The 12,500-nt window shown below is 34.8% G+C and overlaps 1 protein-coding gene across 2 annotated transcripts in view; it reads right to left on the bottom strand.

The window, feature by feature from the left end:
* The window catches only part of LOC135209443 (protein peste-like), a 29,899-nt gene that overhangs the window by 4,429 nt on the left and 12,970 nt on the right, over positions 1-12,500 (bottom strand). The window contains exons 1-4 of one of the 2 annotated variants that reach the window (XM_064242114.1): positions 11,984-12,115; positions 6,513-6,637; positions 2,126-2,195; positions 841-982 (exon numbers count right to left, since the gene is read on the bottom strand). In XM_064242114.1, the coding sequence (XP_064098184.1) occupies positions 841-982; positions 2,126-2,195; positions 6,513-6,578 (278 nt within the window). In that variant the 5' untranslated portion in view covers positions 6,579-6,637; positions 11,984-12,115. Of the gene's footprint in view, positions 1-840; positions 983-2,125; positions 2,196-6,512; positions 6,638-11,983; positions 12,117-12,500 lie in introns of those variants that run through there. The other variant, XM_064242115.1, reaches the window with a different exon arrangement.

Raw genomic sequence — 12,500 nt, 5'->3', positions numbered from 1 at the left:
GTGTCTATGTCCATAAAAGTTTTTCCGCTCTTTAATCTGTCTCATTGGTTTGTTGTGCCATTCCACTGTTCTCTTTGTCATTCTCCTGTCTCTGTATATTTCTGGTTCTTCATCTGGCGTTGAGATTTGACTTGTGTATCGCCTTAAGTCTCTGCATATATTCTTTCCTGATCGTGTTCGTCATCTTGGTGTTTTATATCCTCTCCTATTATTCCCAGATATTTGTATCCTACCTCATCTATGTCTTTGATGCTATTCCCATCTGGTAACTTTATCCCTTCAGCCCTTGTTACTTTGTGTTTTGTATGTTGACCAAGGCACATTTTTCTATTCCAAACTCCATTCTGATTTCCCCAGATACAATCCTTACAGTCTGCATTAGGCTATCTATTTCCTTGATGCTCTTACCATACAGCTTGATGTCGTCCATGAACATCAAATGGTTAATTCTGTTGCCTTCTTTCTTGAGTTGGTACCCAGCATCCATCTTCAGTAATACTTTTGTCATGGGAATCATGGCTACTATGAAGAGTAGTGGGGACAGTGAGTCGCCTTTAAGATCCCTCTCCTAATGTTAACTTATCCTAGTCTTATCCCACCACAGGGGCCACTTACTTGAAATTCAAGTTTCCAAAGAATTTTGTGTTCATTCAAAAATAGTAACAGAAGGTGCAGAGAAATGCAGAAAGAGATCAATTATTAGAAAAAGATAAATTGAGAAATAATAAGGAAATCAATTGCACTGCATCTTTGCTTGAACTTCTGAAGTTCCAGTTGCACGACATCCTCCTCAGGTAGACACAAGTAAGACTGTTAATTGAAGATCTCTCGAATACTCACATGCAAAGATCGGAGCTGTAGAACACGATCTTGTCTCTTTGTAAATCTGGCTCAAAGTACTCCCCAGCAGATCCAGCCACGGCGTTGCAGGGACTGTCGAAGAAGGGCGTCGCCCTAGTGTAGTTCCAGAGGTCGATCTTCCCTGGTAGCGGAGTTTAATAGGATAATTGACCTTCGAAGGTTTGGCAACTTTTCTCATAATGATGCGTCTAACTTCTTGTCAGTTGTAATGAAGTATTCAGATGAGCCAGATGTTTTTATTATTATTATATTATTATTATTATTATTATTATTATTATTATTATTATTATTATTATTATTATTATTATTATTATTATTATTATTATTATTATTTTATTGAAAAAAGAAACCCACAAAATTACTGAGTATAACTTATTTACTTGTAAGTATTTACATAGTATTTTACTCAACACCCGAGTACTTTCAGGCCCTATCTGTGGCCCTTTCTCAAATGATGTGTAGGTTGCCAGACTGGGTCAAGGCCCAGCAGTCTTTTGGAACTTCTTGTTGAGCTGTCATTTATGTGATGGCTGTCCTGGTTTCTATTCTCTTGAGAGTTGTTAATCCCCTCTTGTGGCTCTGATATCCTGAGCTGATGGTCAATGGGATTAACCTTTGTGGTAAGTGAGTGGTCACCAACAGCCTGTTGGGCAGAAAATCTAATCTCCAGGTCATAGTAGGCAGGAGGGTAGTGGAAGGAGCACTCATCAGAGAGATTAAGGGATGGAAGATCCATAGCTGTGCTTTAATATTAAAAGAAGCTATGATTGACCCTTCTGAACTGGTGATTAGGTTTTCTGCCCAACAGACTGTTGGTGTCCACTCACTTACCACAAGGGTTAAGCATATAGACCATCAGCTCAGGATATCAGAGCGTCTCAAGAGAATGGAAACCAGGACAGCCATCACATAAATAACAGCTCAAGTTCCAGAAGACTGCTGGGCCTTGACCCAGTCTGACAACCTACACATCTCTGAGAAAGGGCCACATTTAGGGCCTCAAAGTACTTGAGTGTTGAGTAACATACTATGTAAATACTTACAAGTAAACAAGATATACTCAGTAATTTTGTTGGTTTCTTTTTCAATCTTTAGAAGAAAACTGAAAGAAGTTTATTATCATTGCTATCATTTTCCAAGGTGTAGGAATAAACTATGAACAGGGAAAATAACAAAGAAAATAATATGTAGACAACTCTAAACTAAGATCAATGTAGTAATATGGCTAATAATATAATTTAATATACGTAAAATTCGTTCTTACCAACATTCCTTAAATCATCTGATCCGGTCTTCATGTTGAAGATTCCATCGTAGTATAAAGACAAATTTCTCTGCAAAGTATCAATGGAGAAATATACATCCATACATAAATACACACATATATATGAGTATAAATCATATATAAATATATATATATATATATATATATATATAATATATATATATATATATATATATATATATTATATTATATATATACAAACATACCTAAAGTGGAACCTCGGTTTTCTTACATAAGTCCGTTCCAGAACATCCTATGATATCCAAAACGTGCAAAAACCGAAGAAATAATTCCCATAAGAAATAATGTAAATAGCATTAATGCATTCCAGACACCCAAAACTATTTCTAAAAATACATTTGACGGGGAATAAATACACTTTACATGCAGAAAACAATGAGAAATAAATATAAACGAATAATGAAATGAATAAGGAACATTACCATCATTTTTACCTGTATTAAAGACTCTTGTTAGTATATGGAAGAAAGAGAGGAGAGGAGAGGGAAGAGGAAATATTACTGTTTGGAAGGGGAATTCCCCTTCAGAAGGATTTCAGGTATCATGAACCTATCTGGGTTTACTTCTCTACGTTTTTTAGTGGCACTGTTTTGATGTTACTTCTCCACTTCGTTTTCTACTGGCACTAGGACCAGCTTGAGAGTCACTGGACTCCTGCCAAATAAAAAAAACTGTCCAAAGACATTTGTTTCTGTTGTCTCTTCAATACCTGTCTAAAATAGTACAAAGCATTGTCATTAAACATGTTAAAGACACGGATTGCAACGTCTTCGTTAGGATGTCTCAACAAAATTTTTTATATCACTCCACTTGTCAAACATTTCTTTCATCACTGAAGTTGGGACAGTATCCCATCTCTCTTCCTCCTCGGATTCCTCAGCTGCCGTCTGTTCCGTCTGAAGGTCTTGCAGCTCCTCAGTGGTTACCTCTTTCCTGTGTGCATCCACTAAATCTTCCACTTCCTCGCCACTCACATCCAAGCCCATGGACTTCCCCAGAGACACAATAGATTTCACATCAGGTGTAGGGTCGTCAGGGTCAGCCTCAAACCCTTCAAAATCCTTCTCGAGGTAACACTCTGGCCACAATTTTCTCCAAGCAGTTCATTGTCCTGGAAGTCACTCCCTGCTAAGCTTTATCTATAATACTTATGCAATTGAAGAAATTGAAGTGACCCTTCCAGAACCCTCTAGGGTCAATTCAGTGTCTGAGGTCAATTCAATATACCTTTGGAACAATGCTTTTGTGTACAGTTTCTTGAAGTTTGAGATGATTTGTTGGTCCATGAGCTGGATGAAAAGAGTGGTGTTAGGAGGCAAGAACTTCAATGTGACAAATTTAAATTCGTCTAACGGCTGACCTTCCATGCAAAAAGGGTGTGCAGAAGGCACTTGAGGGGCAATTGATTCATTTGCAGGTATTTTTTCACACTCGGGCCAAACACTTCATTTACCTAATCTACGAAAATATGACTCGTGACCCATGCCTTTTTGTTGGCCTTCAACATAACAGACAATTTATTCTCTAATACTCTGTTTTTCCTAAACACCCGGGGAGTTTTAGGGTGATACATAAGTAAGCACTCCACTTCAAAATCCCTACTGGCATTCTCACAGACCAATATTGTTAGCCTATTCTTAATGGGCTTGTGCCCTGGCAATGAACTTTCCTCCAGTGTCATGTTTGAAGGAGGAATCCTTCAGCCTCAAGTTACCCTTTGAATTCACCAACGAATTCTTCGGCGGTGTGTTTATCCAAGCTCGCAGCCTCCCCCATGCTGGACGACACCAAGGATACCTATACGCTTTCTGAATTTTTCAAACCAGCCTCTGCTGGCCTTGAAATCACTAAGAGCAGCACTAATTGTTTGCATTTTCTTAATTCAGCATGAAGGATCCTAGCTTTCTCACAAATGATCACTTCAGACACATTAGTCCCTACTAATTGCTTTTCATTTATCCACACTAACAAAAGCTTTTTAACATCTTCCACTAGTTGCGATCTCTGTTTTATTAATGAAGTGACCCCTTTTGCAACATCAGCTGCCTTGATTTCATGTTTCTTTGCTAGGATAGGGCTGATTGTCAACAATGACTTGCGGTACATTCTAGTCAGATCAACCACACGTGCCCCACTTTCATACTTCACTACAAGTTCTTTCTTGAATTCAATCATATTCCTGGTCTCTTTTACCAAAGGGCTGTCACTTGCAACTTTCTATGGCCCGATGATGGCTAATTTGCAATGAGTTTTAATGCAAAATTAGCACAAAACACAACAAACACGTGCGTTGATGCAGATTATGAGTGGTGTGATACTTGTTCAGTGAGAAACAAAGCCAGAATGGGTCATGAGAGAGGAAACGGGATGCTTTGTTTCGGTGCTTGATACAAGGCCTGGTCACACGCTGTGCCCCAGATGGAGCGTTTCTGAGTGTACGAAAACCGAGGAAATGTACGATAATTTCATAGAAAAAAGTCTTTGAAAAGTGAAATGTATGAAAAAAAGAGGCGCACGAAAACAAAGGTTTGACTGTACATATACATATATTAGCCGCTCTTCAAAGGTGGGTGATAATTTACAGTTATGATGTTATACAGGGGCAACAAACTATCGTGAAGAGATTAGAATTGGTTCAACAAGCACATGTGTGTTTTGGAAAGCTTTGATATGTCAAAAGTTCAATCACTGGATACTTTAGGTGAATTGTCTGTGCCCGCGACTTGACTTAATGGGGCGGGGCATCACATGATCTTTACGTCACAGAGGAATGCAAACATGGGACATTTGAGAACAATTGAATATGCCCGTATGTACGTGCATCAGGGACCATTTGAGCACAATATAATCTGATATCAAAGTCGGAAGTGATTCATTAGCCAACCGACCATTAAGTGGTAATCAGTGAGATGAACCCGGAGATACACATCGCAAGAAGGTTCTGCAAAGGTGAGAAACATTATTTTGGAGTGAAAAAAATATTGATTTCTGAGACAGCAGAAGACTGGGAGAAGAGTTCTCCTACAATTGAGTTTTAATCAGGAATGCTTTTATTTGTGTTTTGTATTTCCATTTGTTATGCTCATCTGTTTGGTATTATTTCACCTTCTGAAGGTTATCATTGCTTACGCTTCGGATGGATTCAGTGTCGTCATTGAGGATGGAATCCTTAACTTTTATTTATCACCTCGGCCATAAAAGACTGACCATTTCACATATGAGCTAATGGGGAGAAACTAGTTTAATACAGAGACAACTAATGTGAAGTAAGGTGTCTCGTTTGGGAGATGGTTTGTGGTATTCGTTTAGGGATGATCTTTTGAGATTTATTTCCTAGGAGTGAGTACACTTCGTGTCTTTGGTTTTTTCGTTTAAGTCATTTTTCTTTAATCATGTTATTTTTACATTTTTTAAAGATTTAAAGGTTCGGTTTTTTTTTATATTTTTGATCGCCGGTTGGCTATTTTTCTTAAGGTAGGTGACAGATATCTAGCTGTTTGTTTTGGAGAGTGGATTACGTTACCATTTCTTTCAGAGACAAGGCCTGGGAGAAAGTGCCTTGTTATACATAAATATATATATATATATATCTAATATATATATATAATATATATATATATATATATATATATATATATATATATATATATATATATATATATATATATATATATCATATATATATGAGTCATATCAGATTACCGTGATTCATATGCATACATCGAGCAACAAGTGTCCTTTAATATCTAATTCGCTCCTATCTCGGAATTTATATATTTTCATATATGTTGACCGAAAGGGAATGTTTTAGTCGAACCATCGAAACGAAACAAGTCCAGGACGCACAGTGAAGCTTCCTGGAATTGTTTGGTCACATATCTTCAGATATTAATTCCGAGGTAGAGCGAATTAGATATTAAAGTACATTCGTAGCTCGATGTATATATTTATATATATTATATATATATATATATGATATATATATCTTTTATATATATATACCCATACCCTACATATAGATATTATATATTATATATATATATATATATTATATTATATATATATTATATATTAATATTACATACATATATATATATATATATATATATTATATATATATTATATATATATGTATATATATATATATATATATGTATATATATATATATATATATATAATATATAATATATTATTTTTTTTTAAATTTTAATTTTAAAAAAAAATATATATATGTGTGTGTGTGTGTGTGTGTGTGTGTATACATATACATATTCCAACAAGATACTTATCTATATATTTCAATGGCATCAGTGAACAGAAAGAAAAATCAAAATGAAGTCATACCATATAAAACCAGCCAAATTTATCGTAGTCAGAGAGACCAGGTGGTAGATGTAAGATGTCCAACATGAAATGCAAAGAACCATTTCGGCGACGATGTCCTTCTGCACAAAATCCAACACTGGGTCCTGGAAAGCGGAAAGTCTGTTTCAGACTTCAAAATAATTCTCGCCCTCAAACTTCCCTTTCGTTCAGATGCTACGTTGTCAGTTCACTGGTATCAAAGTTTAAAGGTTATGCGAGAAATTCTTAATGACTGACGAAGTTTGGCTTTAATGTGGCCATGAGCTAGGCACCTGTCGAGTCTTCACGGCTAATGGATTAAGGTGTTGAGCTATGAAATATGAAACTGAGAACTGAATGGAAGGTGGAACGTGATGAAAATAGTAGCAGAGACTAGAGAGAGATCTGAAGATATCTACAAGAGCGAAGAGAGAGAGAGACCTTACCTTACCTTACCTTACATCTTGTTCGGGTTGCCCCAGGTCCCTCAGTGTGAGGCACCTTCCTAATGGTCTACCAGAGAGTTGCTAGTACATCTTCCGGTATATTTTGCATCTTCCAATCTTGGATGGTCTGGGATGCAGTTTAGATATTTGTCGAGCTTATTCTTCACATCTACGCTCACTCCTGATATATTCCTCAGATGAGCTGGCAACGCATTGAATAGACGCTGCATTATCGATGCTGGTTGCGTAGTGGATTAATGTCCTGTGTGCTTTCCTTATTTTTCCTGGTATAGTTTTGGGGCACTATTAATCTACCTCTGCTTGCTCTTTCTGATATTTTTAGTTCCATGATATTTTCTGCTATTCCTTCTATCTGTTTACCCATGGGCATGAATTGATCATGTAGCGTTCTTTCCTTTTTCTCCTTTCGACTATATAATTTTAAGAATTGTAGTCTTTCCCAGTAGTCTAGGTCCTTAACTTCTTCTATTCTACGCTGTAAAGGACCTTTGTACACTCTCTATTTGTGCAATATCCTTTGATAGTGTGGGTACCATATCATATTGCAATATTCAAGTGGACTACGAACATATGTTTTATAAAGCATAATCATGTGTTCAGCTTTTCTTGTTTTGAAGTGCCGTAACAACATTCCCATTTTTGCTTTACATTTTGCCAACAGTTGCTATTTGATCATTGCATAAACATGTTCCTATTCATCGTCACACCAAGGTCTTTAACTGCTTCCTTATTTGTGATGGTCTCATTATTAGGTCCCTTATATGCATATAGCTTTCTTTCTCTGTCTCCATAATTTATTGATTCAAATTTATCAGAGTTAAATACCATCCTATTTACCTCTGCCCAATCATATACTTTGTTAAGGTCTCTTTGTAGAGCGTTCCTATCTTCATCACAAGTAATTTCTCTACTTATTCTTGTGTCATCTGCGAAACTACTCACTACCGAATCCTTAACATTATTGTCTATGTCTTCAATCATAATAACAAACAGTATTGCAGCTAACACCGTACCTTGCGGCACACCGGATATTACCTGGCTTCATCCGATTTCTCGTCGTTTGCAATAACTATCTGTTTTCTGTTGTGTAAAAATTCTTTTAAACATCTTCCTACTTTATCCCGATATTGTGTTTTTTTCTAATTTTCTTCGCTAATATATTATGGTCTACTTTATCAAAACGCTTTTGCAAGTCTAAATAAACCACATCTGTTTCATTTCCGCTTTTCATATTTTTTTAATATGTTCTCACGGTGGACTAACAGTTGGGTTTTGTGTACTTTTCCGGGTACGAAACCATGTTTGTCCTTTATTAAACAAATTATTTTTTATTATTAATGTTTCATAATATTTTTCTTCATTACCCTTTCATACACTTTCATAATATGTGATGTTAGACTCACAGGCCTATAATTACTTGCCTCTAGTCTTGATCCACTTTTGAAAGTAGGGTAATATATGCTAATTTGTGCTCATCATAAATCTTGCCTGTATCTACACTTTGTCTTAATAATATTGCAAGTGGCTTTGCGATAGAATGAACTACTTCTTAACAAAATAGCAGGAATTCCATCAGGCCCTGCAGCAGCTCCATTTTTAATTTCATTAATAGCCTGCACAATATCAGCTTCATTAATATCTATGTCAGCTAAATATTCACTATTTTCATCCCTTACTTCTATATCACTTATCTTCATTATCATATTCTAGGGGTGAATTCTCTCTTATATCGTTCTGCCAGTATGTTGCAAATTTCCTTTTTTTTTTTCATTCGTTAAATCTCCCTTCAATTCTCAGAGGGCCTATTTCTATTCTTTTCTTTTATTCATCTTCTTCGCATATGAGTAATAGTTTGGGGTTTTGCTTGATATTTAATAGGGTTTTTTCTTCCAAGTCCCGTTTTTCATTTTCTTTTGATTGTATAATCTTTTGTTCTGCATTTTCTATCTTACTTTTTAGTTCTATAACTTTCCATGCATTTTTTTCTTTTGCAAGACCTTTTTTCCACTTTCTGATTTTCTGGAACAAGATCCTTCTGTCTCTTGGTATGCATGAATGATGTTTACTTTTCTCTTCGGTATATATTTTTCCACTATTTTTCTCCAATATTTTATATAATATCTCCGTATTTACCCTTATGTCACACTTACGAAAATGTTATCCCAATCTTTGTTTAATTCTTCATTAATTCTGACCATTTTTATATTTTTTACTGTAGAAGTTGTATTTTCCATATCCTTCCCACTTTTTCATTTCTTGCTTATCTCTATTTTCACTTGCTTTGGAATGAACTGTTAAATTTCTATGACATTATGGTCTAAAATACTCGCATTATAAAAAACTATTATTTCTTTAACATAATTCATCTCGTTCACAAATACTAGGTCTAAAGTATTTTCCTTTCTTGTTGGCAGGTGATTTATTTGTTGAATGTTGTATTCTAGTAGCATATCTAATAGCTTTTCAAATTGCCTCTTATCTTCTGCACTACTATTACTCTCTTTTTTATATGTATAAGTACAACCACAATCTCCTATTCGTTCTTTCCATTCTACGAAAGAAAGTTGAAGTCACCAGATAGGAGAATAGTCCAGTCCTTGTGATTATACATATATCATCCAATTTTTCAATTATTAAGTCAAACTCTTTAGTATTAGGAGGTCTATATATTACTATGTTCATCAATTTTTCAGATTCAAATTCTACCCGCTATTAGTTCACATTCTGAGTTACTATATTTCTCATATATTTTTTCCTTGTTTTTTGTCTTTATCCATATATTGCGGTTCCCCCTTGATTCCTATTTTTTCTATCTGATCTATAAGTTTGGAAACCCTTTTATTTGATCATCATTCCCAGTCTCTTGGGAATACAGGTTTCACTTATATTCATTATATCTATTTTCTTTTCATTTTGGGTTAGTTTTCTTCTAAGTACTCTATTTTTCTTTTTGAGTTACTCGTACAATAAACCCTGCGCATTCATCACTATGATTGGTTTCGTGTTTTCTCCTTCATTTAATACTGGTAGTAATAAGGATTTTCCATGTCTCTTTCCTGTTCTGGTATGTTGATCTTTTTTGCATTTCCAGAAATTCTGACATTAAAAAATCCAACTTTTCCATAATATTTGATCTTCCTTCATCATAATTATTCATTTTGTGTCTGAATGAATTCCTGCAATTTTCTCCGTTTCTGCAATATCCTCTTGCATAATAAATACAGTTATTATCTCTTGAGTAGAATTTCGGAGCTGATGCTTTGAAATTTTTTAGCTGACACCTCTGCATATCTCATTGGTGGTTTGCTTTTCTCTTTTACCTGATATTCTTGATTTCTCTCTTTATTTGTTTCTTTCTTATTTTGGGGATTTTATTACTTGGTTGGTTATTTATTTGATTATGATTCATGGCTACAGGGTGCATATATTTGCATTTTTTGTCGAACTTACATCCTTTTCCTTCTTTTAGGTTTATACATATTTTTTGGATGCAGATCTCTGCAATCATCCCCATATCCATCTAAGTATGCACATTTACCATATATTTCATAGTTTTGACATATCTTAGGATGTTTTGTAGTAACATCTTTCTCCAAATCTGCAATTCCCTCTTTTCAAAAGGTTGCAGATTTTGTCTTTCTTGTCTATTTTTCCTCCTCTTTCCCCCGTCATTGTATAGATCTGGGTAGAGCCTCTTCGGGATTTGCTTTTTGCTTGTTGTCATTCGTAATTTATTTCTTCGTAGGTATGCTGCTTTATTCGCCTCATATGTAGTATCAATGAGTATCTCTGCATCCATACTTTTATCTTGTTCTTTGTTTTCCTTATTTTTTTTCTGTCATTTTCATTTTTGTTTACTTCTCTTCCGTTTTTCCTCTTCTTCCTTCTCTTCTTCTTCTTCCTCTTCCTCTTCTTCTTCATCCTCAACTATTTGTACATTCAATCTTGATTTAATAAACATTGTCTATCCATGATAGACATGTTGAACAAAAATTCTTGTATCTTTTCTCAAATCTTGTATTACCTCAGCACACTGTGGATGGGTCGGAATGTTGCATGCAGCACATTTTCTGATTAGGTTTTGTGGATTGACTATGCTATACCAAACCTTACACAGTTTTGCATGCTTTTGGCATTCTTTTTTCCTAATGCATCAATTAGGATATTCACAAGATTCACCTTATTCATTTTTCTTTGTCGGAATATGTTGGTTTATGTATATTTTCTTTATGAGTCTCTTGACCCACTTGGATTTTATTTGGAACTTCTTCAATTATTTTCAAGATGTTTCATTAGATTTGTTCCAGTTTGAAGGATTATATCCTTCTAATATATCTATGAATGCTTTTGTATCTTTTTGGTTAGGACTGTTGCTGATTTCATAGATGAGAAATGCCAGTTCCCTTCCTGCTACCTCATCGTATTGCGAATCTGCTAAACACGCCAAATTACGCCACCTCTTCCCGCAGTGGAACTTACTGCCATCTTTTTGTTCTGATTTATAGTATTACACTTGATAAACTAACTTAGAAGACGCTTTATCCTACTATTTCACACTAATCTTATCACCGATAGTTCACGAACACTTCTAGATATTTCTCAAATTCTAGTCGTATGTTAAACTTGTGATATCTGTTGATTAATCTGACTTCACGCGGTACGTCTCACCAAGCAAATTGGCTACTACGAGAGAGAGAGAGAGAGAGAGAGAGAGAGAGAGAGAGAGTCGAAATCAGATGAGACTGAAGTCAAGGTTTGAACCAGGGAATTGCAGATGGTAATGGAAGTGGTGGAAGTTGATAAACATCAGAAACTAGTGAAAGATCTTGAGATGTCTGCAAGAAAGGAGAGAGTCGAAATCAAGCGTGAGCAAAGGGAATGTTTAAAGATCACTTGGAACCAAAAAGGTGGACCATGGTCCAACGAATGTCAATGGGGGTGGTGGAAAAAAGGAGTGAATATTGAAAAACAACAGAAGATAGTGAAAGGAATGAATTCAGTCACCTGAAATCCTGTGAAAATCAGCTCATTCACAGTCGTCCTCACTACTGACCTCCTCGCCCATCCTGTTGAATGCATCGTTTAAGAAACAAGGCATCGCCGTAAAGGGGTTGTGCCGCACTGACCACGTCGAAGACTGAAAGGTAAGAGAGACAATGCTACGTATATATATATATATATATATATATATATATATATATATATATATTTGTGTGTGTGTGTGTGTGTGTGTGTGTATGCATAAATTATAAATGTATATATATATTATTATATATGTATATTATATATATATATATATATATATATATATATATATATATTATTATATATCTATATATGGTATAATATATATATATTACTTATATATATATAGATATAATATATATATATATATATATATATATATATATATATATATATATATATAATATATATAGATATATATAATACACACACACACACACACACACACATATATATTATATATATATACTATATATATATATATATATATATACTA

Source organism: Macrobrachium nipponense, chromosome 38 (genome assembly GCF_015104395.2).
Source record: "Macrobrachium nipponense isolate FS-2020 chromosome 38, ASM1510439v2, whole genome shotgun sequence".
Taxonomy (NCBI): Eukaryota; Metazoa; Arthropoda; class Malacostraca; order Decapoda; family Palaemonidae; genus Macrobrachium; species Macrobrachium nipponense.
The sequence above is the reverse complement of the archived record's forward strand: the minus strand, read 5'-3'. Positions and strand labels throughout refer to the sequence as shown.